We start from the raw sequence: 26,956 nt of genomic DNA, 5'->3' as shown, positions 1-26,956 counted from the left end.
CTGGGGAGAGTGAACGTCAGCGATCGTCAACAACACCCATGTCAGAAGGCCTTGCATGACTCCAGATCCGGCCCAGAGCACGACACTGCAAAGGTTTCACCTGGATGCGGAAATGTGCTGAGCGGTTCAGAGGATTGTGCCTGGGATCCTTATCGAATCAAGATCCTTAAAATCATCAATCAGTGGGGAGTACCTTGTACGTTCTTCTAACATGTTTATAAGTGAGCTTGTGAGTTTGTTACCTTCTGACAGCAGCTCTCCATTTTCTGTTTTTTCCTGTCATCATGCTGAGCTAATCCAACTGATTGTTGGCAGGATTTAGTTTTACTAAGAACATTATCAGAGTTGTATCAAGTAAACAGTTAACACTCACATTTATTCATGTATTTCACTCAAATGTTAAAGCACACATGCTTCAACCAAAAAATGAAGAAAAAAATAAATATCACTCTTCACTGTGACTTTAGAGTCTTTCCTTATCTTTCTTTTGGCCTATTGTCATATTTCCGGTGGTCCAAACAGGAACAGGAAGCATGCCATTACATGTGGCGATAAGATAAGACTTTATTTATCAAAAGTGGAAGTGGTGTGCAGTTGTTGAAATAAAAAGAGGGAAGAGTAAAACTACAAAAGGTCAGAAGTAACAATCACAATAAGGAGCCCAACCAAATCAAAATCAGGCATGAATCGGGTTACAGAATATATATATATATATATATATATATATATATATATATATATATATATATATATATATAAATATTCTGTATATAAATAAAAAAACAATTTAAGTAAACTTCCATGAAGTAGAAAACGTATTTAAAAAATAAGTGCAAAATTCAATGTAAAGATTAAAAAAAGCAAACATCAAAATGTTAAATATGAATATGAAAATTATCAAATTTAAAATATATACCAATGGATTATATACTTAATAATCCATTATCTCAAATTTGTCTCTGGATTTTAATTTTAAATGTGCCATATTGTTTTCTGCAATTATGTTTTGGTTTGTTAAATTTAATTTTCACATTCTCTGTTTAGTTTCTACCCCAAACGTACTTTTATACTCTGCCCACCAGGTGTCAGTGTTTTTCCTTTTGAATTGTTTTTCTCAGTTTTGAGGCCATATAATGTTACAACATGAACTTAATATTTTCCTGTTGACCAGAAAGTATGCATGTCATGTAATGTCAAATTATCTCCATTTTAAGAAAAAATGTTTTCACCCACAGTGTTGTTTTGCACTGCTGGGAGAGCAGAGCTGCAGAGTTAAGAGACCAGAAGACAGTTGATGTGCCATGTAGTCTTCTTCAGGAAAAAATAAATGCTGGAAAACTTTATCGTCAAGTTGTCATCTATCCATACCCCATCCACCTCTGTAATATTAGAAGGGAAAATCCCACACTCACATTAGCGCCAAAGGTCCTAAAATAGCTCAAAGTGAAAGTGAGAGAGAAGCACATATCTCTTCCCCCAGCCAGAGTGTGTTTACAAGAAGCAGAGTGAACTCACAGCCTGACCTTCAGGAGGAACATAGACAGAGGTACGTGAAAACTGCTACTGTTTCTTACTCCCAAAAGAGCATTTTTACAGAAATATTATCAAATATAATTCTTGTAAGATTAGATAAAGAAAGTCTGATGTATAGTGTGCTGTTAAACTTTTGGTGGAATATGTTGATGTCTGTGACTCTTCTGTTACCCTCCTGACTGATAAAAGCTCATGTATCCTTTTGTTTGCAGGTCTAAACAAAGTCTCCCTTTGAACGCTGTAATCCCAGTGAGAAGCTGCAACAAAACCATCTTTTTCTAAGTGTGTGTGCCATACAGGATTATAAAAATGAAAAACCAGTCCATGATTATGTACCACGGCACCACCAGAGAGCATGCTCAGTCCATCCTGGCCAATGGTTTTCGGCACTCTGCGGATGGGCCACTCGGCCGCGACGTCTTCCTCTGCAGAAGCGTGGAGGAAGCTCAACGCTTCCCTGTTGGTCACCCTGAGTCTGACAAGGTCGTCATCAAAGTTGAGGTCAGCCTGGGGAGAGTGAACGTCAGCGATCGTCAACAACACCCATGTCAGAAGGCCTTGCATGACTCCAGATCCGGCCCAGAGCACGACACTGCAAAGGTTTCACCTGGATGCGGAAATGTGCTGAGCGGTTTAGAGGATTGTGCCTGGGATCCTTATCGAATCAAGATCCTTAAAATCATCAATCAGTGGGGAGTACCTTGTACGTTCTTCTAACATGTTTATACGTGAGCTTGTGAGTTTGTTACCTTCTGACAGCAGCTCTCCATTTTCTGTTTTTTCCTGTCATCATGCTGAGCTAATCCAACTGATTGTTGGCAGGATTTAGTTTTACTAAGAACATTATCAGAGTTGTATCAAGTAAACAGTTAACACTCACATTTATTCATGTATTTCACTCAAATGTTAAAGCACACATGCTTCAACCAAAAACTGAAGAAAAAAAATAAATATCACTCTTCACTGTGACTTTAGAGTCTTTCCTTATCTTTCTCTGGGCCTATTGTCATATTTCCGGTGGTCCAAACAGGAACAGGAAGCATGCCATTACATGTGGCGATAAGATAAGACTTTATTTATCAAAAGTGGAAGTGGTGTGCAGTTGTTGAAATAAAAAGAGGGAAGAGTAAAACTACAAAAGGTCAGAAGTAACAATCACAATAAGGAGCCCAACCAAATCAAAATCAGGCATGAATCGGGTTACAGAATATATATATATATATATATATATATATATATATATATATATATATATATATATATATATATATATATATATATACAGTATATAAATAAAAAAACAATTTAAGTAAACTTCCATGAAATAAAAGACATATTAAAAAAATAATAAGTGCAAAATTCAATGTAAAGATTAAAAAAAGCAAACATCAAAATGTTAAATATGAATATGAAAATATGAAAATTATCAAATTTAAAATATATACCAATGGATTATATACTTAATAATCCATTATCTCAAATTTGTCTCTGGATTTTAATTTTAAATGTGCCATATTGTTTTCTGCAATTATGTTTTGGTTTGTTAAATTTAATTTTCACATTCTCTGTTTAGTTTCTACCCCAAACATACTTTTATACTCTGCCCACCAGGTGTCAGTGTTTTTCCTTTTGAATTGTTTTTCTCAGTTTTGAGGCCATATAATGTTACAACATGAACTTAATATTTTCCTGTTGACCAGAAAGTATGCATGTCATGTAATGTCAAATTATCTCCATTTTAAGAAAAAATGTTTTCACCCACAGTGTTGTTTTGCACTGCTGGGAGAGCAGAGCTGCAGAGTTAAGAGACCAGAAGACAGTTGATGTGCCATGTAGTCTTCTTCAGGAAAAAATAAATGCTGGAAAACTTTATCGTCAAGTTGTCATCTATCCATACCCCATCCACCTCTGTAATATTAGAAGGGAAAATCCCACACTCACATTAGCGCCAAAGGTCCTAAAATAGCTCAAAGTGAAAGTGAAAGAGAAACACATATCTCTTCCCCCAGCCAGAGTGTCTTTACAAGAAGCAGAGTGAACTCACAGCCTGACCTTCAGGAGGAACATAGACAGAGGTACGTGAAAACTGCTACTGTTTCTTACTCCCAAAAGAGCATTTTTACAGAAATATTATCAAATATAATTCTTGTAAGATTAGATAAAGAAAGTCTGATGTATAGTGTGCTGTTAAACTTTTGGTGGAATATGTTGATGTGTGTGACTCTTCTGTTACCCTCCTGACTGATAAAAGCTCATGTATCCTTTTGTTTGCAGGTCTAAACGAAGTCTCCCTTTGAACGCTGTAATCCCAGTGAGAAGCTGCAGCAAAACCATCTTTTTCTCAGAAGCTTTATTTATATTATTCTGTCATACAATATATGAAATAATGGCAGACCAGTCCATGATTATGTACCACGGCACCACAAGGGAGAATGCTCGATCCATCCTGGCCAATGGTTTTCGTCAGTCTGCAGACGGGCCGCTGGGCCACGGCGTCTACCTCTGCAGAAGTGTGGAGAATGCTCAACGCTTTCTCATTGGTTACCCTGAGTCTGACAAGGCCGTTATTAAAGTTAAGGTCAATTTGGGAAGAATGATCGTCATTGACCGTCTAAACCACCCACGTCAGAAGACCTGGCATGACCCCAGATACGGCACGGTGTATGACACTGCAGAAGTGCCGGCTTGGTGTGGAATGGTGCCGGGCGGTTCAGGAATTTGTGTCTGGGATCCTGAGCGAATCAGGATCATTATGTTGCCACCTCCTTGTTTTATTTTGTAGTTGAGGTGCTGTTAGGTGGAGTTTGTTACCTTGTGCCCACAGCTTGCTGTTTTCCACCTTTTTAGTCATTATGCTAAGATAACCAATTGTTGGCTGGATTTATTTTTACTAAGAGAATGTCATTAGAGTGATAACAGTTAATCCATTTTAGATCAAGTATCGCACATTGTTTTTGCTGTTGCATTTGTTATGAAAGTTAGCAATTTTGTTCTCTTTTGCTGAGCTTAAACCACAAATATATCAACCAAAAAATTAAGATATGAAGACCAAATAAATATTAATCTGCACTGTGACTTAAGATTCTTTCTGCATCTGTCTTTTGGTTTCTTGTGTGTGTGTGTGTGTGTGTGTGTGTGTGTGTAAATACATGTACATACATATATATGTGTGTGTGTGTGTGTGTGTGTGTGTGTGTGTGTGTGTGTGTGTGTAAAAAAGAAAAGAACAAATATTTAATATAAAAATATGAATGGAATGTAAAAAATACCAAAAAATTACAAACAAAACTTACTTATTTACACCACTGGATCAACAACCCAGTAATGTTTTGCATCTGACTAATCTCTGAGTTGTAAAATAAATGACTATTTAGTTAGTTGTTATTCTTTGGGCCTTCTGCAGTCTACTCAGTGGTTAGATTGGGTAGGTTTAAAGGCACACTATGCAACATTTTCCAAAAAATAATATAGACACACAAAAGTAATCCCTCTCAAACATCACTTAGACACATAACAGCAGTATGTGACAGTGATATTATCTGCAGAGAACCTGCCCTCTGCCTGTATTTCCTTTAAGTCCTCTTATTCAGGTTTGTTTGGGACATTTCTGTAAACCTTTGGGTAGTGACGTGTGGCCAAAAGCCATTTGCAGTGTGAGGTCAGGTAAAAATACAGCAACCAGGTTACACCACTCAGTCTCAGCCTCTCTGCTCTGTGGATGCGAGCGGCAGGTCCGTTTGTCTCTTTGACAGGCCAAGGTTGAGCCACACACACATACACACACACAGAACAAGAAATCAAGCGAACATGTGCTTCAGCTGGATTAATATAAAATCCAACAGTGCAGCACCTTCCTGCGGGCTTTTTTGGACATTGACCTCTTGTGTGACACATGGCACACACGTTGGCAGGACTTTGTAAACAATAAAAACAGCTTTTGCTGACTATAACAATTATTTACCATCCCTGTTATATGACGGCTTATCTCGTCCTCTGCTCTGAGGCTAAGGACCTCCCATATCCCATTTGATTCCCAATATGTGGACTTTTAGGGACACTTTTCTTATTCTTTGATTTAGTTGCTAACTGCTAAGAGCTACTTTAAAAAACTCCCCCATGGTGGATTGAACAAATAAAATGCTGTCATACTCCTCCTGCCCATGGTCCCGTCCTGCTGGTTGTCTTTATCACACAGACACCATTTCAACAGTGATTCTACCTCCACTGCCAGTTTGAGAGCGAGACAACTGTCTTCACTGTCCTCCTATTCCACAATCCTACTGTTTATACAGGCATAACAACACAAGCCACAAATATTTTGGGAATATTATGCTGATATGAAGCGTGGCAGTGAAAATGTTCCTACCTTGAACAGGCAGTGTGAAAGGGACTGTAGACTTTAGATAGTTTGCCTGTAAATCAGTGGGGAGCACCTTGTACGATCTTCTAACATGTTTAGAAGTGAGCTTGTGAGTTTGTTACCTTCTGACAGCAGCTCTCCATTTTCTGTTTTTTCCTGTCATCATGCTAAGCTAATCCAACTGATTGTTGGCAGGATTTAGTTTTACTAAGAACATTATCAGAGTTGTATCAACTAAACAGTTAACGCTCACATTTATTCATGTATTTCACTCAAATGTTAAAGCACACATGCTTCAACCAAAAAATGAAGAAAAAAATAAATATCACTCTTCACTGTAGGAGGACTGTATCTGGGATCCTGCTCGCATCAAGATCAGAGTCTTTCCTTATCTTTCTTTTGGCCTATTGTCATATTTCTGGTGGTCCAAACAGGAACAGGAAGCATGCCATTACATGTGGCGATAAGATAAGACTTATTTATCATAAGTGGAAGTGATGTGCAGTTGTTGAAATAAAAAGAGGGTTAGGGTTAGAGTAAGAGTAAAACTACAAAAGGTCAGAAGTAACAATCACAATAAGGAGCCCAACCAAATCAAAATCAGGCATGAATCGGGTTACAGAATATATATATATATATATATATATATATATATATATATATATATATACAGTATATAAATAAAAAACAATTTAAGTAAACTTCCATGAAGTAGAAAACGTATTTAAAAAATAAGTGCAAAATTCAATGTAAAGATTAAAAAAAGCAAACATCAAAATGTTAAATATGAAAATATGAAAATGTAAAATATATACCAATGGATTATATACTAAATAGTCCATTATCTCAAATTTGTTTCTGGATTTTAATTTTAAATGTGCCATATTGTTTTCTGCAATTATGTTTTGGTTTGTTAAATTTAATTTTCACATTCTCTGTTTAGTTTCTACCCCAAACGTACTTTTATACTCTGCCCACCAGGTGTCAGTGTTTTTCCTTTTGAATTGTTTTTCTCAGTTTTGAGGCCATATAATGTTATAACATGAACTTAATATTTTCCTGTTGACCAGAAAGTATGCATGTCATGTAATGTCAAATTATCTCCATTTTATGAAAAAATGTTTTCACCCACAGTGCTGTTTTGCACTGCTGGGAGAGCAGAGCTGCAGAGTTAAGAGACCAGAAGACAGTTGATGTGCCATGTAGTCTTCTTCAGGAAAAAATAAATGCTGGAAAACTTTATTGTCAAGTTGTCATCTATCCATACCCCATCCACCTCTGTAATATTAGAAGGGAAAATCCCACTCTCACATTAGCGCCAAAGGTCCTAAAATAGCTCAAAGTGAAAGTGAAAGTGAAGCACATATCTCTTCCCCCAGCCAGAGTGTCTTTACAAGAAGCAGAGTGAACTCACAGCCTGCACTTCAGGAGGAACATAGACAGAGGTACATGAAGCACATTTTGTTTTTCACCTAAAAAGTGCATTTTTACTGTAAATGTTATCAATAGTGCATGTACGTGGAGATAAAGAAAGTCTGGTGTATAGTGTGCTGTTAAACTTTTGGTGGAATATGTTGATGTCTGTGACTCTTGTTTACTTGGGTTGTCTTTAATATTTAAATTTGTTTGATGATCTGAAACAGTTGAGTGTGACACACATGCAAAAAAGTAAGAAATCAGGAAGGGGGCAAATACTTTTTCACAGCACTGTATTTTGTCCTGGGCCCCAGCAAAGCTGTCAGCTGGCCTGCTGATAACGGAAATTTACTGAGGCTCCCACACCCACTTAAACAACTAAACTGACTCAAACTGAAACTTGCACCGCCTCCCAGTTTGAGAGTCTTTATAAGAAGCAGAGTGAACTCACAGCCTGCGCGCTGGAAGGAATGCAGAGAGAGGTACGTGAAAACTGCTACTGTTTCTTACTCCCAAAAGACCATTTTTACAGAAATATTATCAAATATAATTCTTGTAGGATTAGATAAAGAAAGTCTCAGAAGCTTTATTTATATTATTCTGTCATACAGTATATGAAATAATGGCAGACCAGTCCATGATTATGTACCACGGCACCACAAGGGAGAATGCTCGATCCATCCTGGCCAATGGTTTTCGGCACTCTGCGGATGGGCCACTCGGCCGCGACGTCTTCCTCTGCAGAAGCGTGGAGGAAGCTCAACGCTTCCCTGTTGGTCACCCTGAGTCTGACAAGGTCGTCATCAAAGTTGAGGTCAGCCTGGGGAGAGTGAACGTCAGCGATCGTCAACAACACCCATGTCAGAAGGCCTTGCATGACTCCAGATCCGGCCCAGAGCACGACACTGCAAAGGTTTCACCTGGATGCGGAAATGTGCTGAGCGGTTTAGAGGATTGTGCCTGGGATCCTTATCGAATCAAGATCCTTAAAATCATCAATCAGTGGGGAGTACCTTGTACGTTCTTCTAACATGTTTATACGTGAGCTTGTGAGTTTGTTACCTTCTGACAGCAGCTCTCCATTTTCTGTTTTTTCCTGTCATCATGTTAAGCAGAGTTGTATCAATTAAACAGTTAACACTCACATTTATTCATGTATTTCACTCAAATGTTAAAGCACACATGCTTCAACCAAAAAATGAAGAAAAAAATAAATATCACTCTTTACTGTGACTTTAGAGTCTTTCCTTATCTTACTCTTGGCCTATTGTCATATTTCCGGTGGTCCAAACAGGAGCCAAAAAATGAAGATATAAAACCAACATAAATATTAATCTGCACTGTGACTTAAGATTCTTTCTGCATCTGTCTTTTGGTTTCTTGTGTGTGTGTGTGTGTGTGTGTGTGTGTGTGTGTGTGTATAAATACATGTACATACATATATGTGTGTGTGTGTGTGTGTGTGTGTGTGTGTGTGTGTGTGTGAAAAAGAAAAGAACAAATATTTAATATAAAAATATGAATGGAATGTAAAAAATACCAAAAAATTACAAACAAAACTTACTTATTTACACCACTGGATCATCAACCCAGTAATGTTTTGCATCTGACTAATCTCTGAGTTGTAAAATAAATGACTATTGAGTTAGTTGTTATTCTTTGGGCCTTCTGCAGTCTACTCAGTGGTTAGATTGGGTAGGTTTAAAGGCACACTATGCAACATTTTCCAAAAAATAATATAGACACACAAAAGTAATCCCTCTCAAACATCACTTAGACACATAACAGCAGTATGTGACAGTGATATTATCTGCAGAGAACCTGCCCTCTGCCTGTATTTCCTTTAAGTCCTCTTATTCAGGTTTGTTTGGGACATTTCTGTAAACCTTTGGGTAGTGACGTGTGGCCAAAAGCCATTTGCAGTGTGAGGTCAGGTAAAAATACAGCAACCAGGTTACACCACTCAGTCTCAGCCTTTCTGCTCTGTGGATGCGAGCGGCAGGTCCGTTTGTCTCTTTGACAGGCCAAGGTTGAGCCACACACACATACACACACACACAGAACAAGAAACCAAGCGGACATGTGCTTCAGCTGGATTAATATAAAATCCAACAGTGCAGCACCTTCCTGCGGGCTTTTTTGGGCATGTGGCTATAAACAGTTACAAAATAACATGATGTTTTACACAAAAGCATTAGCCTGTTGTGTGACACATAACACACCCGTTGGCAGGACTTTGTAAACAATAAAAACAGCTTTTGCTGACTATAACAATTATTTACCATCCCTGTTATATGACGGCTTATCTCGTCCTCTGCTCTGAGGCTAAGGACCTCCCATATCCCATTTGATTCCCAATATGTGGACTTTTAGGGACACTTTTCTTATTCTTTGATTTAGTTGCTAATTGCTAAGAGCTACTTTAAAAAACTCCCCCATGGTGGATTGAACAAATAAAATGCTGTCATACTCCTCCTGCCCATGGTCCCGTCCTGCCGGTTGTCTTTATCACACAGACACCATTTCAACAGTGATTCTACCTCCACTGCCAGTTTGAGAGCGAGACAACTGTCTTCACTGTCCTCCTATTCCACAATCCTACTGTTTATACAGGCATAACAACACAAGCCACAAATATTTTGGGAATATTGTGCTGATATGAAGCGTGGCAGTGAAAATGTTCCTACCTTGAACAGGCAGTGTGAAAGGGACTGTAGACTTTAGATAGTTTGCCTGTAAACTGTGATGTGTCAGTTCACAGTATGTTCGTCTCATATTCCACCATCAGCTAACCTTCTGTTTCTGTAGTGAAGAACAGCTTTGCTAAAGCAACATGTTGCCTGTTCGTTCCAGCTTGTTGTAGTCATTACTGCACACTTGACACTGAAATGGGAACCTGTTCTGTTTAAATCTGCACACATTTTGATGCTTAGCTTCCAGTTTCTTCAACCAATGACTGATTTCTTTTCTTATTGAACTGTTGATTTGAGGTATTTTGTCTCTTTGTGTTTTTGCAATTGTCATTCTGGTGAAACCATCATACAGGGTATGTTTTTTTTAGCCCACAAAACAAACCGTTTCTACAAAATATCTATTTGTAAAAAGGATTTTCTACAACCTAAAAGCATCAAAGAGCAATCTTAGTCTTCTTAGACACCTGACTGGACTCAATCAGTCTTTGGAGACAGGAGATTACAAATTTTTGACAACATGTGAAACATGTTGTCATCATCTACTGGATGTATGTACAGTGGCTTACATTTACCTTTGATCAAATAGTTTACGTTATATATAAGTCTGGACACATATGACATTTGTATTGTTAAACATGAAAAGAATACCACCTGTGTGATCATATTGGAAAAACACAACATTTTTATAATTGATAAATATTGAATTATTTTCTTAATTAATCATTTTGTCAGTGGCTCATCAGAAGAAGGGGAAAATATCAACGTGCTAGTCGAGTCCATACTGTTTTCATCAGAAGTATTTTGTCCATTAAATGCACCAAAGCCAAGTGATATTAAATGTACCATAAATGTAGGACAAAGAAATATCACATTCAAAAAGCTATAAATATCAAATGCTTGGCATCATTGTAACTCTAAAACACATGCATATCCTCCTAATACTAATACATACGTACATGCACATAGATCTGATTTTAGCAGGAGCAAGCCAAATCTGATCTGATGACCTGATTACATGACTAATATAGCGCCTACAATGCATGAACTGATTTGTGCAGATGCAGAGTGGAAGATGGGTTGTTAGCAATCGAGGACACAACAATGTTCGGGCGTGGGAGTAAATAAACGAATGAATAATTAAAGACAACAGCTCCATAAACTGGTTGGATCCTCTTGTATTTCATTCCCACAACAGGATTTAATTATAAATGTGACTCATGGTGAATACTATATGGCTTCATATAAAGGTGTAATACAAATAAACTCATGATTTAGCAAATATGTCACTGAGAGTATCACAAACAGTTGATGGATTATCATGTAACTGTAGCAATTCAGTTTAATACCAAGTCATAGAAACCTGTGAAAACACCATGAAAAAGCTAAAATACTACTTCTACAGTAATGTAAGATTTTTTGATAAATATGCACATACTAAATTTAAATTTGAGATTTAAATTCATAACATGACTTTTTTAGGCAGGTAATTGAGTTAATTTAGATTGTAGTATAAATGTAAGTTCACGTACCTTTAAAACCCTGAGAAATTTATTTAAAGAAGCTCACAATCTCAACTCAATACTTTGCCTCAAGGAGCTTTAAATCTGCACAACAATCGACACCATCTAACCTCTAAGCCTCATGTCAGGTAGGGATAAACTTCCAAAAAACCTGTAAATGTTTTCTTTCTTTTTTCTTTTGTTACTGTAGACATGTATGAAGAATATGGATGAGGCAAAATACAAAACAACGTCCAGATTCTGCCAAAAACAGGTAGTGCCTGAGCCACATGACCTCTTGACCACGTAGACAACAAAGAGGGTAAACAAAAAACAAAAGAAAGAAAAATGACAAATCAGACAAAGGAGGAAAACAAAGAGACAAAAGTTGAGGCAAAATCTCCTGGAAGACAAAGATCTAGCTCTAGGGTGTCTGGAAAAAGATGGAGTTGGGAAAAAAAGAAAAGAAAAGAGAGGGCAAAGAGTAAAAGGGGAAGAAATCACGTCTATTTTTAGATGTTCATTCAATGAGATTTCTGCCACTTCTCTGTAATATGCATGAAATCAGACTAATCTGGTGGAAAGTATATTAGAAAGTGAGCAAGATTCATAGAGCTGCTGGAGCGTGTGTGTTTGTGTGTGTGTGTGTGTGTGTGTGTTTTCTGCATGGCTGACGACAGAATGTATACAGAGATATTCTTTTCATCACGTCATTAAGGAGGCATCGTGTGTTTATCTTATTAAATCATTCTTATATGTATCTTCCATCAGTCGAACAAACACTGCTGAGGGACTGGCTGCACTGGTTAGATGTTCCACTGTATATGAGCATGCGGGAAATACCTGATTTTTCTCATTCTTGTTGGCAGATAAAAAGCCATGTTTGACCTCATTAGAAAACCCCATGCTCACAGCTGCAGACAAGGCCGCAAAATCACTGATAACTGTATTGCTGCTGGCATGACTGAAATTCAACACCGCAGCTGTGTTGACCACACCCAAACGAAAGTCATAAAACAATGCAGAACCTGAAACGAAAGTGAAAAATGAATGCACATTTCCTCAGAAATTTGGAAGGTGCCTATAAAAGACAGAGTGAACTCGCAGCCTGTATTCTTTGAGGAACTTTGAGAGAGGTAAGTGAAAACACTGTTTTTTTCCTACAGAACTGATTTTTTTCAGTGTACTGTATATTCAACGGGACAAAGTTAGTCTAAAGGACAGTTTATGCTTGAATTTTTGGTGGAATATGTTCATTTGTCTTACTCAGCTGTGAACTTTATGACAGATAAAAACTCATGTATCGTGGTGTTTGCAAGTCTAAATGAGTACTCCTTTTGAACTGTGTTTAATCCGAATGAGAAGCTGCAGCAAAACGACTATAAATAATGGGAAACAATATTTCAATCTGAAAAGAAAAACAAAGCTGTGAAGCAGTCGGTTGACAGAACTCTATAAATATATGCACAGCAGAAAAAAGCAAAAATCTTTACACTGACGTGAGACAGTTTTATTCGGTGGTATCAAAGTTTTTGGGGGGGATTTTTCCTTGTTTGGGTCTAAGGACAGAGGTTGTCATACTCTGTACAGATATTAAAGCCTCTTAAGGCAAATTTGTGATCCATGATTTTGGTCTATACATAAAACTGACTTCATTTGAAATCATTTGAATGTTCTCGGTCTGCTGACACAATGGGGATGCCACCCAGAGGCTCTATTTAAAAAAAACCAAAAAGAAAATGCAAAAAGTTTAACTTTGCTCAGTTTTTGCTGGACCACACTGTGATGCCATTGAAAAGGCACTATGCTGGACAGTCAGATTTATGCAAGCACAAGTTCCTGATAGAAAACTTCATCACCAACACAGTCTGTTTTAGATCTACACACCACTCAGAGCTGCTAGCGTGGTTGTAGGCTCTTTGTCTTATTTCACTTTTGATTAAGCTGGGCTAACAGTTTTGTGCTAAGCTATGGTAAACACATCCAGAACTTAGAATATTTTGTTGAATCATTTCTTGATTTTCTCGTTTCGTTCTGCATTGTTTTATTAACAATTTTTAGCATCTTCACATGGAATCCTTCTAAAGACTTCAAACTAATAATCTTCTTTCCTACAGTGATACCGACGCCAACATGTACGAGTGGGCTGAAGATGACTTCGATGTGCCTGCTGGGGTAGGTCGACTGGGCCTTACTGAACCAATCGATAATAAAAAGTACGTCATGTACCATGGTACCACCAGCAGGAGTGCTCAGTTGATTCGGGACAACGGTTTTCGCCAGTCTTCAGACGGGATGCTCGGCCGCGGTGTCTACCTCAGCAGAGACCTGGAGAAAGCTAGCCGCTATCCCATTGATCACCCTGAGCATGACAGAGTCGTCATTAAGGTTGTGGCCAACGTAGGGAAGGTGATCGCCATCAATCGTCAACGTCACCCTCGTCAGAAGAACTGGCATGACTCCAGGTATGGTGAGGTGTATGACACCGCCTGGGTGCCACCCAACTGTGGAATGGTGAAGAGCGGTTTGGAGGAGGATTGTATCTGGGATCCTGCTCGCATCAAGATCATTAAAACCATCAAACCACGTTCAGTCCAAACCTCCGGTGGATGTGGTGCAAGGGGCTACAAGTGAGAGCTACAAGATGTTACCAAATTATTTTTGTATGTTCAAATGTATTTTTATATGTTTGGATAAAAAGTAAATGGCATTTGCATTTTTTTCACTGTGTCATTGTAACCAGGAAAATAAATGTTTCATGTTAAATCTGAGTTACGTCTGGTTATGTCGAAAGCAAACTCTGATGAGTATTTTTTTTTTAAATGCTCACCTCTGAAACAACCGATGCTTATACAACATCAGAGGTGAATGAAATGTTGGTGGTGCAAAGATGCAAAACACAAAGACATGATTCACACAGAGGGAGGTAAAAAGACTAAAGCTGAGTCTCCTGGAGGACAAAGATCCAGATCCAAGATGCCTGGGAGAAGATAGTAAAAAGACAGAGAGCAAGGTCAAAGAGTAAAAGGGGAAGAGATAATGTCTATTTTTAGATGTTCACTCAATTAGATATCTTGCACTTTTCTGCAATATGCATGAAATGAAGCTAATCTGGTGGAAAGTGTATTAGGCGAGCGGTGATTGAGCAGAGATTGATAGAACTGCTGGAGCATGTGTGTGTTTATTGCATGGGTCTAATATATGAAGAGCATTTCCTTAAATGATATAAAGGAGGCCCTGCTTGTTTATCATAAGCCACTAAATAATTCCTATATCAAATTACATCATGTCTCTAATCAGTGGACTAATGCTACTGTGTGACTGGCTGCACTGTGAGGTATATACAAATGCAATTACCTAACTCAGAATTATTCAAACTAACATCTTAAAGTACAAGAAATTGTCAGTTTACCATGTATATAAATGTTATTTTAACATTACATCGTTTGTATTTCAACATGTCGTCTTGGTTTCATATATTGTTGGTCAACTACAGATTGGTTATTGCCATTGCCAACTGGAACTGAGGGCGAAAAAGGAAACATTTGGTTTTATTGTATTTGATCTTACATTTGTTTTTAAAATTCTTGTTAATTTTATATGTGTGTGTGTGCGTGTGTGTGTGTGTGTGTGTGTGTGTGACATACTTAAAGCTGCATCTGGTGTAAAAGAGATGCTGTACCCCACTAATATTATTATCATTTTTGTATGCTGTTTACTGGAGGTGAAAACATGCAGCCCGGGGCCGTAGAAACGCTGTCTCCGGCCCTGGCAGGGACTCCTGATGCTGCTCCTCTTCACTGGTTCACAAACTGCAGCGACGTCATTTGCTCTAAATGACAAAATAAATGCTTTGACTAAACTGTTGACTCGTTAACGGCCACATGAGGGCCTCCGTGTCCTGTCTGCCGCCTCTAAACCTCTCTCCTCATTTCAAGCCTTTGCCAAATTCCCTCCTCCCTCCCTCCCCCTCCTCCTCCTCCTCCTCCTCTCTGCCTGCCAGTAGCCTCTCTCAGGCCGCGTAGGGGAGCATTCACACCCCGCTGTCGGCGTTTAGCGGATGGGGCTCTCAGCTTGAGCCAGAGGGAGGAGGAGGAGAAAGATGAACGGTAACCCGTGTGCCCGCAGGCTGGCCCGGCGCTCCAAGTCCGCCCTGCTGGTCGCCGCTCTGGCCGTCCTGCTGGTCCAGACTCTCATCGTGTGGAACTTCAGCAGCCTGGACTCTACCGGCGGGGACGGAGGCGCCAGAAGCCGGGAGAAGAGAGAGGACCGAGCCGGGGGGGTTAACAAAGCCGACTGGGAGCACCCTCGGAGGGGGCTGCAGAAGAAGAGCGACCCACCGCCGCTGCTCGGAAAGGCGGCCGTACGGCACAAACTGCAGGCGGTAGGTTTGAATGTTATCATTTTCAGTATTAACGGTGAACTGGCCTGTGTGAGTTTAATTGGGATTTTTACACCTGTGTTTCCTTCACTGGCTGGGAAATGAGCGTTTGTCCCTCAGGGAAACCGCATGGTAGCTACAGAGGAGATGCCACTGAGTGGTTGCAGCTGCTCCTGTTGTTTTGGCATCAACACAATTTGGACGCTTTCGTCCCCTTGTATGGCAAGAAGTGTCGATAGGCCGAACTTAATGTCAAAATCTGCCAATTTAAGGTATCGATTAATGACCAATACATCAGGTAAAATGGAGCTCGCTCGCCTTTCTGGGTGGTTGTAGCCAATATTAAGTTGACGGTGGTCGCTCAAACCGCATTTCAACAGAATTAGAACTTCAAAGCCACAATCAGTGTGTTTGTTTCACCTAATTTTCTGCTCTACTCCATCGTGCTAGCTAACAGTCAGCTTGAGCAGAGGAAAATATTGATGTTTCCTAAAGCAAGAGCCGATTATTGATGATATACACGCCGAATGCAAGAGTAAAGCTGATTTTGTCCTAAAATATCTTAATTCTTGCTCTCCGTTAAATGGCAATTTGGAGAAAATCAAAACAATATATAAATAGTGTTTTTGTTAACGGAGTTTGGTTTGACGTTTCTCCACTCAACAGGCAAGTGTCTCGCCTGTAGAGTGTCATTTTCGTTACATATTTTTTATGAATCCATTAATTTCAACAGTCACTTCAGCTTCTCATATTAACCACAGCACAGAATGAGTAACTGTAAGGGATAAAACTGTTAAATGAGAGCATGTTCCTAGATTTGTGATTTAGGGGTTTAATTAAAACTCTTCTCTTGGTGATATTAAGGGACCCTACAGACACCTCAGGATACTGGGAAATGATTAAGCCATTTTTATTAATGAAAATTGCTCCCTTCTGATATAAGCTTGTAAAAAGACAATGGTAATTCAAATCTACAGGGGGAAAAAATTATTGTGTTGCCTGCCAAGGCAAAGTTTAAAATTCTTTCTTCAGCTCAGTATGCATCCTTTCCCTCACCTGTCAAGCTTGCCCACTCTGTATATGTATTTGGCCTACGTTCATCTAAAGTCTAATCACATGTTCAGGATCTGGAGATTCCTCAGTGTTTTCCTGTTCAGGAAATACTGTTATGTGTGTGTGTTTCTTTACCCGGTGGGATCCAGGTGTTCTCTCATGCTGTGAAGACATGAATGTACTGTACTCTGTGAGTCTGTGTGTGAGAGAGGCAGAGACGTGGGCTGTATTGCAGGCATCCCTTTTTTTACGTCCTTTCATTACAGTTAACCGGATGCCCTGTGATCTTCCCTCCGTGTGTGTGTGTGTGAGTGTGTGACTGTGTGTGTGAGCGAGTGGTGATAATATTATGTCCTGACAGTTATTGGCTTTTAAAACGGTAGAGATACATGCCAGCACTTTTTATAGGAGAGAAGTTTGGGAGGGGAAGAGAGACGGAGGGAAAGAAAAAAAAGGATAAGATGAAACACAGAAAGAATGTGAGAGAAATGATGAATTAAGACATGGCTTAGCAGGGAACGAACATCAGTGTGTTTATTACTCAGTTAAGGGTGTTAGAATGACAAAGACCAGATTTGATGTTGAATCAGAACCACAGTGGCAGTTTTTTTTTTAATTTGTCTTTTAATTTGACTATTTTTACAACCTGAACCCTTAAAACATTCAGCCAGCAACTCTGGATAAACCAGAAATTCCTGCTCTTTTTTATGTAACTTTCACTTTCTCTCCTTGTTCCTCTTCTGTCGTTCCATAATGTGTCCGACTGTTTTGCGATAAGTGCCTTTTTTTTTTGCCTGTGCTGATACATTTTAACCTCAGTATATGTTTTGAGTACACTCAATCAACTCTGAGCACTTGGAGACGATTTTGCTGTTCTTATCGGTAGTAGAGTTAAGAATGAAGGCCTGCAAGTGACACTTACTTTCATGATCAAATATTCTGCTGATTACATTCTTTTTGTCCAAAAAACATAACAAAATATGTCAAAATGTCTATCAGAGCCGTTAAAGACATCTTTGATGTCAACCTGCCCTGTTTTGTCCAACCAGCAGTCAAAATCCCCCAAATATTTAGTATATGATCCTTGAGGACAAAAAGTAGCACATCATCCAAATTAAAAATTTGGGACCAGATTAAGTTTCAAATTTGTTGCAAAAGTTGAAACTTGTCTTTGTGTCAGCCTGCATCACCTACATGATTCTAACTTGACAGAAACAAAATAAAACTCTTGCTGGTAATCTAGTCAGTAAATCCACTTTTAAAACAATCACCAGCTCAGATTAGGTCAAAATAAATCCTTAATTCATCAATTTGAATGTAACAAACGTGCCGACATTCCCCACAGTCTCTTTCTGCAGTTGCTAGCCACCAGCTGTTTACAGTCCTGTAACTTCTCCCTCCACCACTAGGTGTCGCTGTGTCTTTTACCTCAGCTGCCTGTTGCACCTCTAGAGATCAAAAGCTCTGATGGTGTGTGCTGTGCACTACGTGAAATTAGTTTGATAGAAAGAGGAGCAACCGTATTCATGACGATATTGAAAAACATACCTTTGGGATATCTAAATACCGCAGCAAAACCGTGATACCGCCCAAGCCTAATGAACAGTAAGGCCTTCACTGCCCCTGGCGTTCTGCTGCTCCACTGGGGCCAAGATTATGCTTTGTGCTCCGAGAGAATGAGGTGCAATCAATAATATTATATATATTCCAACAGCGCTCCCAATAAACAGTCCGGTTCCAAAACCGTAAAATCAATACGATTCGGCAGATGTTTAATCGTGGCCGGCTGCCGCAAATAAATGAATGTGTAGGAAACCCTGCAATTATTTTCTTTTGTTCAACACATTTCAGATATTAGAAACAAGTTTATAGGTTTTCAGATACCTGGAATTAGCCTTTGTGCTGTGCTATATAGCAGTCAAAATTAAGAAAACAAGTACTGCAAAAAGTAATCTGAAATATTAAAAAGGAGATATATAAACATGTAATATTTATTCTGTGGTATGAAGAGTTGCACATACTGTTGATTTAGCTGATATTAAAGCGTTACCAGTAGTGAGGCTTAGCATGTAAACTGGTCCTGAGGGTGGCTCTGTGGCTCATTGAAGATCAGTTAAACTCCCCAGTTGATTTGAATCATTCTGCTGGCGCCCTTTAAAGTTTAGCTGCTCTTTGAAAAATAGAGCTAATGCCAAATGATGAGTTCATTAATGAAGTATCCCATCATAAAGAAAATTAGATTTAAAAAAATCAATCAACCAACAATATGTGACTAATGTTACTTTTCAGAGACTCAGTGATGATGACTTGACTTTTGATTTTGGGTGAAATTCTAATGAAAGTTAAACATGTGAGAAGGTGGTAAATTGTGTGTGTGTGTGTGCGCGCGTGTGTGTGTGTGCATGCATGCGTGTGCACGCATGTGTGTGTGTGTATGTATGTATGGCTGGGTGTGGAGGCCAGGTGTGTGTTTATTGACAGAAAGAAGCATCCTATTTCCAATAAATGGAAAGTGTGTGTGTGTGTGTTTGTGTGTGTGTGTGTCTGTGTCTGTGTCTGTGTCTGTGTCTGTGTGTGTGTGTCTTTACTGCAGCAGCTACCACAGCGCACACATTCACATTACAGATGCATTAAAATACCAGCAGTGTTCAGCTTTTCAGCAACCCGACTGCAGGAAGGGAGTGTTTACAGGTGTGTGTGTGTGTGTGTGTGTGTGTGTGTGTGTGTGTGTGTGTGTGTGTGTGTGTGTGTGTGTGTGTGTGGGTGTGTTGGTACGTATATGTGTCCTTGCGTGTATAACAACATGTGTATTGACTGTTGATGTCCAGTTGAGTGTGTTTACAGCACTTGTGGACGGTGCCACAGTTGCACAACTCCCACATTCATCACACTTTTGAGGAGATACAAACACACACACACACACACATACAGTGCTGACCACATGTGTATCAAAGCTGATTCCCATCCTAACAGCCAGGTCAGATGAGATTAGAGGATTGGTTCGGATCAGGTTTCTCTGATGGGATTTATACTTTCTAATCTAGTTTAGATTGTTCGATAATCCCTAAATACTGTGTGTGTGTGTGTGTGTGTGTGTGTGTGTGTGTGAGTGAGTGAGAGATCTGTGAGGACCATTTTCAGACTTAAGCAGTGAGAAATTTTTGGGAGAGTGAGGACATTTGGTGAGAGTTGGGATCGGGTGTTTAGCCGTGATACTGTTTAGAAAATGTGAAAACCTTAACAGCAACACCTTTTCAGACATATTGTCCTCACGTGGTCATTATGTGTGGATTATCTGAGTTCATAAATGCACTTGAGAACAGATGGAAATCAAACAGTAGATGGGATTCGTAGAGGTGGAACTTACTTACTGATTTAAATGATTTCTTTAAGCTCAGGTCATCAGAGTTCAGTTCAAAGATTCAGAGGCACTGACAACATAGTTTGTTCATTTTTTCTCCATAACTGAGCCCTCACATTGCCATTTAAATGCAGTTCAATGCGTGCAACAGTAAGTGAACGCATCCCCTGTGATACGGCCAGATTTTCATCACTGGTTCTGGCTGTCTTCAGTTCAGTTGTACGCTCTCTTCATTTGTGGTCAAGGCTGTCACGTTCAGTTTAGCACAGAGCCAGACTCCTCAAGCGCTGAACATAAGTTTATGGTTTAGCATCCTGTTATTTATAACAAAAAAAGCCTCTCAGATAATTATTGTTTGTGTGGCTTTCACTGGTTTTTGATATGCTTCTGATGAAGAAGTGGCAAAGTAATGGTAAAAAGAATTGTTTGTACAGGTAACAAACACCTACATATGGCACTGATACTCGATTCTCATTCAGGACAGTGGTTCTAACGGCAACCTATATATATATATATATATATATATATATATATATATATATATAATTTTTTTTTAAAACTCAATGGCAAGGCAAGTTTATTTGTATAGCACGTTTCAGCAACAAGGCAATTCAAGGTGCTTCGCACAGAACATTGAAATACAACAACAGGGGGAAAGGAAACACATTTAAAACCTTATGAAAGAAGCATGTAAAAGGTGATTAAAAACAGCAAGTGGGAAACAACAGATAAAACCCAAAAATATAAAAACACATATATTGAAATGGCATGAAGGAGGGCACATAACAAATTCCTTTAAAGGAAAATAATCAGGTAATGTTTTGTGTAATAATAGTTTAGTGAAAATTGTTGTTAAGATTTTCATTAGACCACGAATGGAAACAGGAAACCTGGATAATGCGGCACTAGGAATGCACTTCTTTTTTTCCCCTCATTATCCAATATGCCGATATATATAATCTAAATAACTAATTTGGCCGAAAACCGATATCAGTGTATCTACTTGTATCCCCCACTTAATTTTAGTAATCATCAGGGCTCTCTGAAGTTCTTGTCTTAGTTTTGAAATACACTCACATGTTTCCTCACGTTTGTATTTGTGATATTTCTAATGATTTATTGTTTTGCCTGAGGTCAGAGCGGCAGGATGTAGCGTTGTTGTAGTGCTGTTTCCCTCTGTGCAGCACCCACCCTGCTGGCATGTCACTGTCTATATTGGCGATTAAGCACAACACTCTATGATGTTAAAACCAGAAAGCTGCTTTATGTTTTTTTTTCTAGTTTCTTTGCGATAATTCTCACTTAATCTGGTATACATGACTAAAATCCCTGCTGTAATCCGTCCTGCGGGGCCCGGGGATACTACAGCCAGGTTTCACGGCACTGTCCTGTCCCTCAGGAAAGTCCATTTAGTTTACTTTCTGACCATCTGGCTCAGTTTTTTCTCCTTTTGTCCTAGCAGCACTTCAGCTTTTTGTTTAGACTATAACTTTGAATTCATCTCCATCGTGGGATGAGCGTATTCTGACCGTTTTGTGATCCTCATTAGATTTCCAGTTTTTGTTTTCTGGCACATACAGTCATGTGTTTGATGGTTTGAAGACATAAACATTCAAAAGAAACTTGTGCCTCCTCTCACATTTTGCTTGTGTTTATCTCAGTTAATGAGCAGAATCATATATATGTGAGCCTGCTTGATGAAAGACAGTATCTGTTTTTATCCTTACATAGAGGTGTCACTTAGAGATTCACATCCTGGCGTCTTTCGCTTCCACCTCGTCTGCTATATCTGTTTGTCATGACATCTTGTTGTGAATTTGCGCTCAAATAGACAGTTTGCCATGAATACATACTAAGTAAAAGTACACACTTGGCAGTTAAGTGTGTGTAGGTTTACAGCTGGGTAGTTAAATCTACAACAGTGCATCATATTTTATAAGATCTTTGCATGTTTGTAGCGTGGCTGTCCTGTGAGAACCGCATATCTCTAAAAAGTCTACTTTTTGTGAGGTTTTTGAAAAACAGGTCTTTTTTCGGCTTTGTGACGATGCATTTTCCAGTCATCGAAGAGGGTTTTTTAGCGTTTAAAAAGCAAATTAAAATCTAAGCAGAAATAGAATAAAATAATTATTAGTCTGTTTTATTTAGCTCTACCATGGATTAAAAGAGCTCCAGTCAAAGCTCAACTATGTGGAAATCTTGATGGAAATCTTGTATTCTTGTTTGTTTTATGTAGGGTAGTCACCACATATGATATGTCAGTATTCACTATAAACGTGATATTTGAAAATTAAAAATTGATATAATGTGAATAATAAACATATGATAATGAGGGCTGGGACAATATGGTATTGTCAATTTTAAGTATTGCAATTTTTCAAGTATTTTACGATTTGATATAACGATTTATTGCCATTTCTGTTTACTTTCTAAAACCATACCATATGAAAAAGTGAAATCATAGGCTTCTGGAGACTATACTGTATATCATGATATATGTATATGTATTTCCAAAAAATAGTTTAATTGCTATTTCGGGTGGATTTTGTGGAGTTATGGTTACAGACTCTCCGGCTCCCTACACTCATATTTGAGTCTATTTTTTTTGCAGACAAATAGAAACAAAATGCAAAATAAGCACATTTAAAAATGAATTTTACGATGGAAACAACTTCGTTTGTTTCCATCGCACTTTGGCGCAGTTTGTTTTTATCCATACAGCAACTTTTCCACCTCAGCCAAGCTAAACTGTAAGGGCTTCATTGGGCAACAGCAATAAATTCCACCCTGTATATTCCCACAGGTATACCGAGCACAAACACACACACACACACACACACACACACACACACACACACACACACACACACACACACACACACACAGACAGTGTTTGATTAATGCATAACGGGGGCCTCTCGGTGCTGTATACAGCCTGGTGAAAGAGCTCTTTATTGCTTGATATGAAGGTATTTTCTCTCTCTCTGTCTCACACTCACACACACTTACAGCTGTTCATTATGAGCTACTTGTGATGAGAAACCGTCTTGTTAATTATCTGCCAAGAGAGCGCATGTGGATCTCCTGCTTCACTGTCTGTACTGATAACTGTGAGGAAGTTAGATGTTTGTTGGATTTGAAGCTGCTGTTTTGCGATGTTTAAGCTGATATTTCTTTAATTCTAATATTTTTGAGTAATTAGTCAGAAATGCGGGGGAATAAGGGAAGGGAATATCTTAAATGCATGCTCCAAAGATCTTGAACTTTTAGACAAGCAATTGAAAATATGTCCACATTAAGTGTGTGGCGTAATTTTGTGGAGTAAAATAAATTTGACAGTTTTTATTTACTTATTTTAAGACATAGCAACTCTACCAAAAGTATATGAAGGAAAAGCTTTATCACACTGACTTGACTGATTGAAAATGTGCGGTGATGTAGTGTTGAGTGTTTGTGATGTGTGTATATGTTCCATAAAACTGATTGATTGTGTGCCAGAGTGCTTTTAAGGGACCTATGTGCATCATTAAGGGCTTTGTCCGACTGGTGGTATTGGACTTTAACGTGATTTTTTGGCACCAGTATGATGGCCTTATCTGCATCTTTGTGAACATGGCCAACAGATGTCAGAGCAACAGGTCTGCTTTCTCCCACCCTTCCCCTCTCTCTCTCTCTCTCTCTTTCTCTTCTATTCTTCCTGCTTTAATGTCTCTCGCCACGGGCGCCTGAGGGAACAGCCTCTCTTGTTTCGTTTCTGTCGCCTTTATCATCAAGCAGCAGGAGGTCTGAAGACGACTTCAATAAGAACCTGCTGAGGAGGGGAGAGGCTTAGTGTGTGTGTGTGTGTGTGTGTGTGTGTGTGTGTGTGTGTGTGTGTGTGTGTGTGTGTGTCAAAGGAGTGATGTCTTTGTAGGTAAGCAGTGGTATTTTAGCTGTGGTCCGTCTCCATGGAATGCACAGGCTTCTGGGAAAAAACGCATTTGTAAAGTAGAGAGAAACAGCAGTCTGTATTATTTTGTCTGCAAATTTAAGAATCACTCAAGGATATTTTTACAGGTTGGAGTATTCTGAGTTTTTTTTTTTTCGAAGAAGTAAACCACTAACAAGAAATGTGTCAATAGGAGATGGATGGTTTTTTTTTTTAAAGGCCAATAAGAAAGATATTTGGGCTGAACTGATTACTTATTTGGTCTCTAAAGTGCCCATTGAAACTTCCTAGAGCCCAAGGTGATGTCTGTAAATTTCTTGTATGATTCAAACAAAACTACAGATATATATATATATATATATTATTTTATTCTATTTTTTTCTATTTTATATATATTATTTTATTTCTATTTTTTAAATTGTTTTAAAGTCAGAGTTTCCCTCAGTAAGGCAGAAAGAGGAGTTAGTAAGTAAATCCAAGAGAGAAAAATGAAACAATTTGTGTCAAAAAAAATTCAAAAAAGAAGAAAACTGACAATCCTGCATAGTGTACCTTTAAAATGTGCAACATGGTCTCCAGCTTTATATCAACATGTTGCTTTTGTGTTTAAGCATCAGTAGGAGGCATTCTGCCCAGCAAGTACTTTTAGGTTAGTACCTAACGTACACTTTGCCGTTTTACTTTAGTGCCTGTGCTTAAGTGAAATTTGAAATGCACCACTTTAACTTGTAATAGAGTGTTTTCCGCTGTTGTATTGATACTCTAAGCTTAAAGGATCTTAATACTTTGTCCACGACTGACTGCAGCTAACTGACCAGATTTCGGGGAATCATACTGAACACCGTTACTTTAGTGTCGCCCTTTAGACAAACTTTTTATTTTTAACATCATATATTTGTTACAACTCTAAGAACTGATAAATCCTCGGTATGTTAATTTGATCCAAAGTGTGTGTGTTGATGTGTGTGTGAGCCTATAATCTTTCTCTGTACACTGGAGGTTTTATTCCTGGTTTTTACTGTGTTTCTACAGTAACAATGAATGCAGGAGAGCTGGAAATATTCACTGAGACTCTACACAAATACACACACGCGTGTGCACAAATACACACACGCATGTGCACAAACACACACACACGCTTTTAAGCTGATATTAGGCTACAGATGAGATAATGAAAGGTTGTCTGAGGAGCAGGTGGCAAGAGCAGATATTACTGCCTTCCCACAGGCACTCTCATTGTGTGTGTGTGTGTGTGTGTGTGTGTGTGTGTGTGTGTGTGTGTGTGCGTGCGTGCGTGCGTGCGTGCGTGCGTGCGTGCGTGCGTGCGTGCGTGCGTGCGTGCGTGCGTGCGTGTGTGTGTCAGAGACATTCTTTATCCCTGGAAAAGACCGATATAGGGCGATCTGTGGGATTAAAATACCCATTTAGGTCATGTGGCTTTGCTACTGAAACACACACCACACACATGCACACACACACATGCACGCACACACACACACACGCACACACACAATTATATACATCACCACCTAACTCTGGGAGGCCAAGGCCACAGCTGCCTGTGTCCCAGGGGTTAAAGGTCACTCGAGCTTTTAGATTTTCTCCCCTCTTGTGTTTGCCTCTCTTTTTTTTTTCCTAGAAAGAGAAAGTGAATTTGATGACTGACCTGCGTGAGTAAGGCAGTGACTAAAACAAATAAGCTGTAAATTATTAATGCACATTTGTGGATAAAAAGAGGTAAAAAAGTCCCTGTGTCCTCCAGGAGTGTGTCAGGATGAATGATGCAGTGTTTAGGGGTCATGGTGGTAACTGTCCTCAGTAGTTTTTCTGGTAGTTCTCTTGGTCCAGCTTTAGGTGTTTTCATGGTGATGGTCTTGATTTTGTGTGCCTTCAGCAAGAGAGGGACATAAACTTCTAATGAAAACTGTTGGTTTCATCATGTGGAACAAACATTTTGGAGCTGTTTTTTTTTAAAACCAGTTACACATCCAGCAGAGACAGAGTTTGTGTCCACCTGATGAACATCAGTCCAATAGTCATGCTTGCTTGCTCCGCCAATTCCTTAGGGAAATATCTATCTTTGGCTGCTAAATGTGCCACTGTTTTTGCCAGCGTCTCTCTAACTGTGTTTGTCTGCTGGTTGCTGAGCAGAGTGGGTTTATTAGAGCTTGCTTATACAAAACAGTTCCTGCTGGAAACGAGTTTGATTAGAGCAAATCGGAGTGAAAAAACAGGAAAGTCCTTGGCCATAATACCAAAACAGTGAGCTGAGAGATGCTAATAATACCCATAGAGCTGAAGGGAATTGCACCGTAGTGGATAAATGTCTGTAGTGTCATCAATACGAGGGACTCCTCTCATATAAACCTAGTCTTTGATCTGCTGCTAATATGAAAGTTGCGTCTGGATTTCCTTCTTGAGCAGGTGGAGCTGCATTCCAGACTTCCAGCCTGAACTATTATTGCGAAGCAGAAGGGGAACTCTGTGATTTAGTCCAAAAGAAATAAAAGGGCTCTTATACTTACACAGATATTATGCATGTACCTGCGTGTTTAGTGTTTTTCTTCAGGCTGGAGCTTAAATCATTTGCTGTGGAAGTGGTTTGAGAAGAGTATCAACATGAACATGAACGTGAACATGAATGTATTTGTCATCCAAAAAGGAAAACTGGCAGACCAAGGACTGCTCATAAACATAAACCCTACATACATGAGACAGAGAAGCGTTAAATT

The 26,956-nt window shown here is 39.0% G+C and overlaps 2 protein-coding genes across 2 annotated transcripts in view; both read left to right on the top strand.

Annotated features, from left to right (window-relative positions):
* The first annotated feature begins 3,452 nt into the window (after positions 1 to 3,452).
* LOC121956208 (uncharacterized) lies at positions 3,453 to 14,272 on the top strand. The gene is made up of 5 exons (XM_088069060.1): positions 3,453 to 3,608; positions 3,808 to 4,311; positions 4,937 to 4,947; positions 7,921 to 8,338; positions 13,619 to 14,272. The coding sequence occupies exons 2-5, from the start codon at positions 3,920 to 3,922 to the stop codon at positions 14,133 to 14,135; spliced, it is 1,338 nt and encodes a 445-aa protein (XP_087925186.1). The 5' UTR covers positions 3,453 to 3,608; positions 3,808 to 3,919; the 3' UTR covers positions 14,136 to 14,272.
* Positions 14,273 to 15,463: 1,191 nt separating this feature from the next.
* Positions 15,464 to 26,956, top strand: part of LOC121956206 (xylosyltransferase 1-like) — a 63,809-nt gene continuing 52,316 nt past the window's right edge. The window contains exon 1 of the mRNA XM_088091017.1: positions 15,464 to 15,885. Within this exon, the coding sequence (XP_087947143.1) occupies positions 15,604 to 15,885 (282 nt within the window). The 5' untranslated portion in view covers positions 15,464 to 15,603. The remainder of the gene's footprint in view (positions 15,886 to 26,956) is intronic.

The sequence above is a fragment of the Plectropomus leopardus genome, chromosome 18 (genome assembly GCF_026936395.1).
Source record: "Plectropomus leopardus strain MGB_pleo_1.0 chromosome 18, ASM2693639v1, whole genome shotgun sequence".
NCBI lineage: Eukaryota > Metazoa > Chordata > Actinopteri > Perciformes > Serranidae > Plectropomus > Plectropomus leopardus.
Note: the sequence above shows the minus strand (reverse complement) of the source record. Positions and strands in the feature narration are given on the sequence as shown.

Excerpts from the sequence above, each read along its gene's own strand:
- LOC121956208 (XM_088069060.1), top strand. The coding sequence starts at position 3,920 with ATGGCAGACCAGTCCATGATTATGTACCACGGCACCACAAGGGAGAAT. Across the intron at positions 8,339-13,618 it reads GTACCTTGTACGTTCTTCTA|TGATACCGACGCCAACATGT; the intron begins ACATGTTTATAC and ends TCTTTCCTACAG.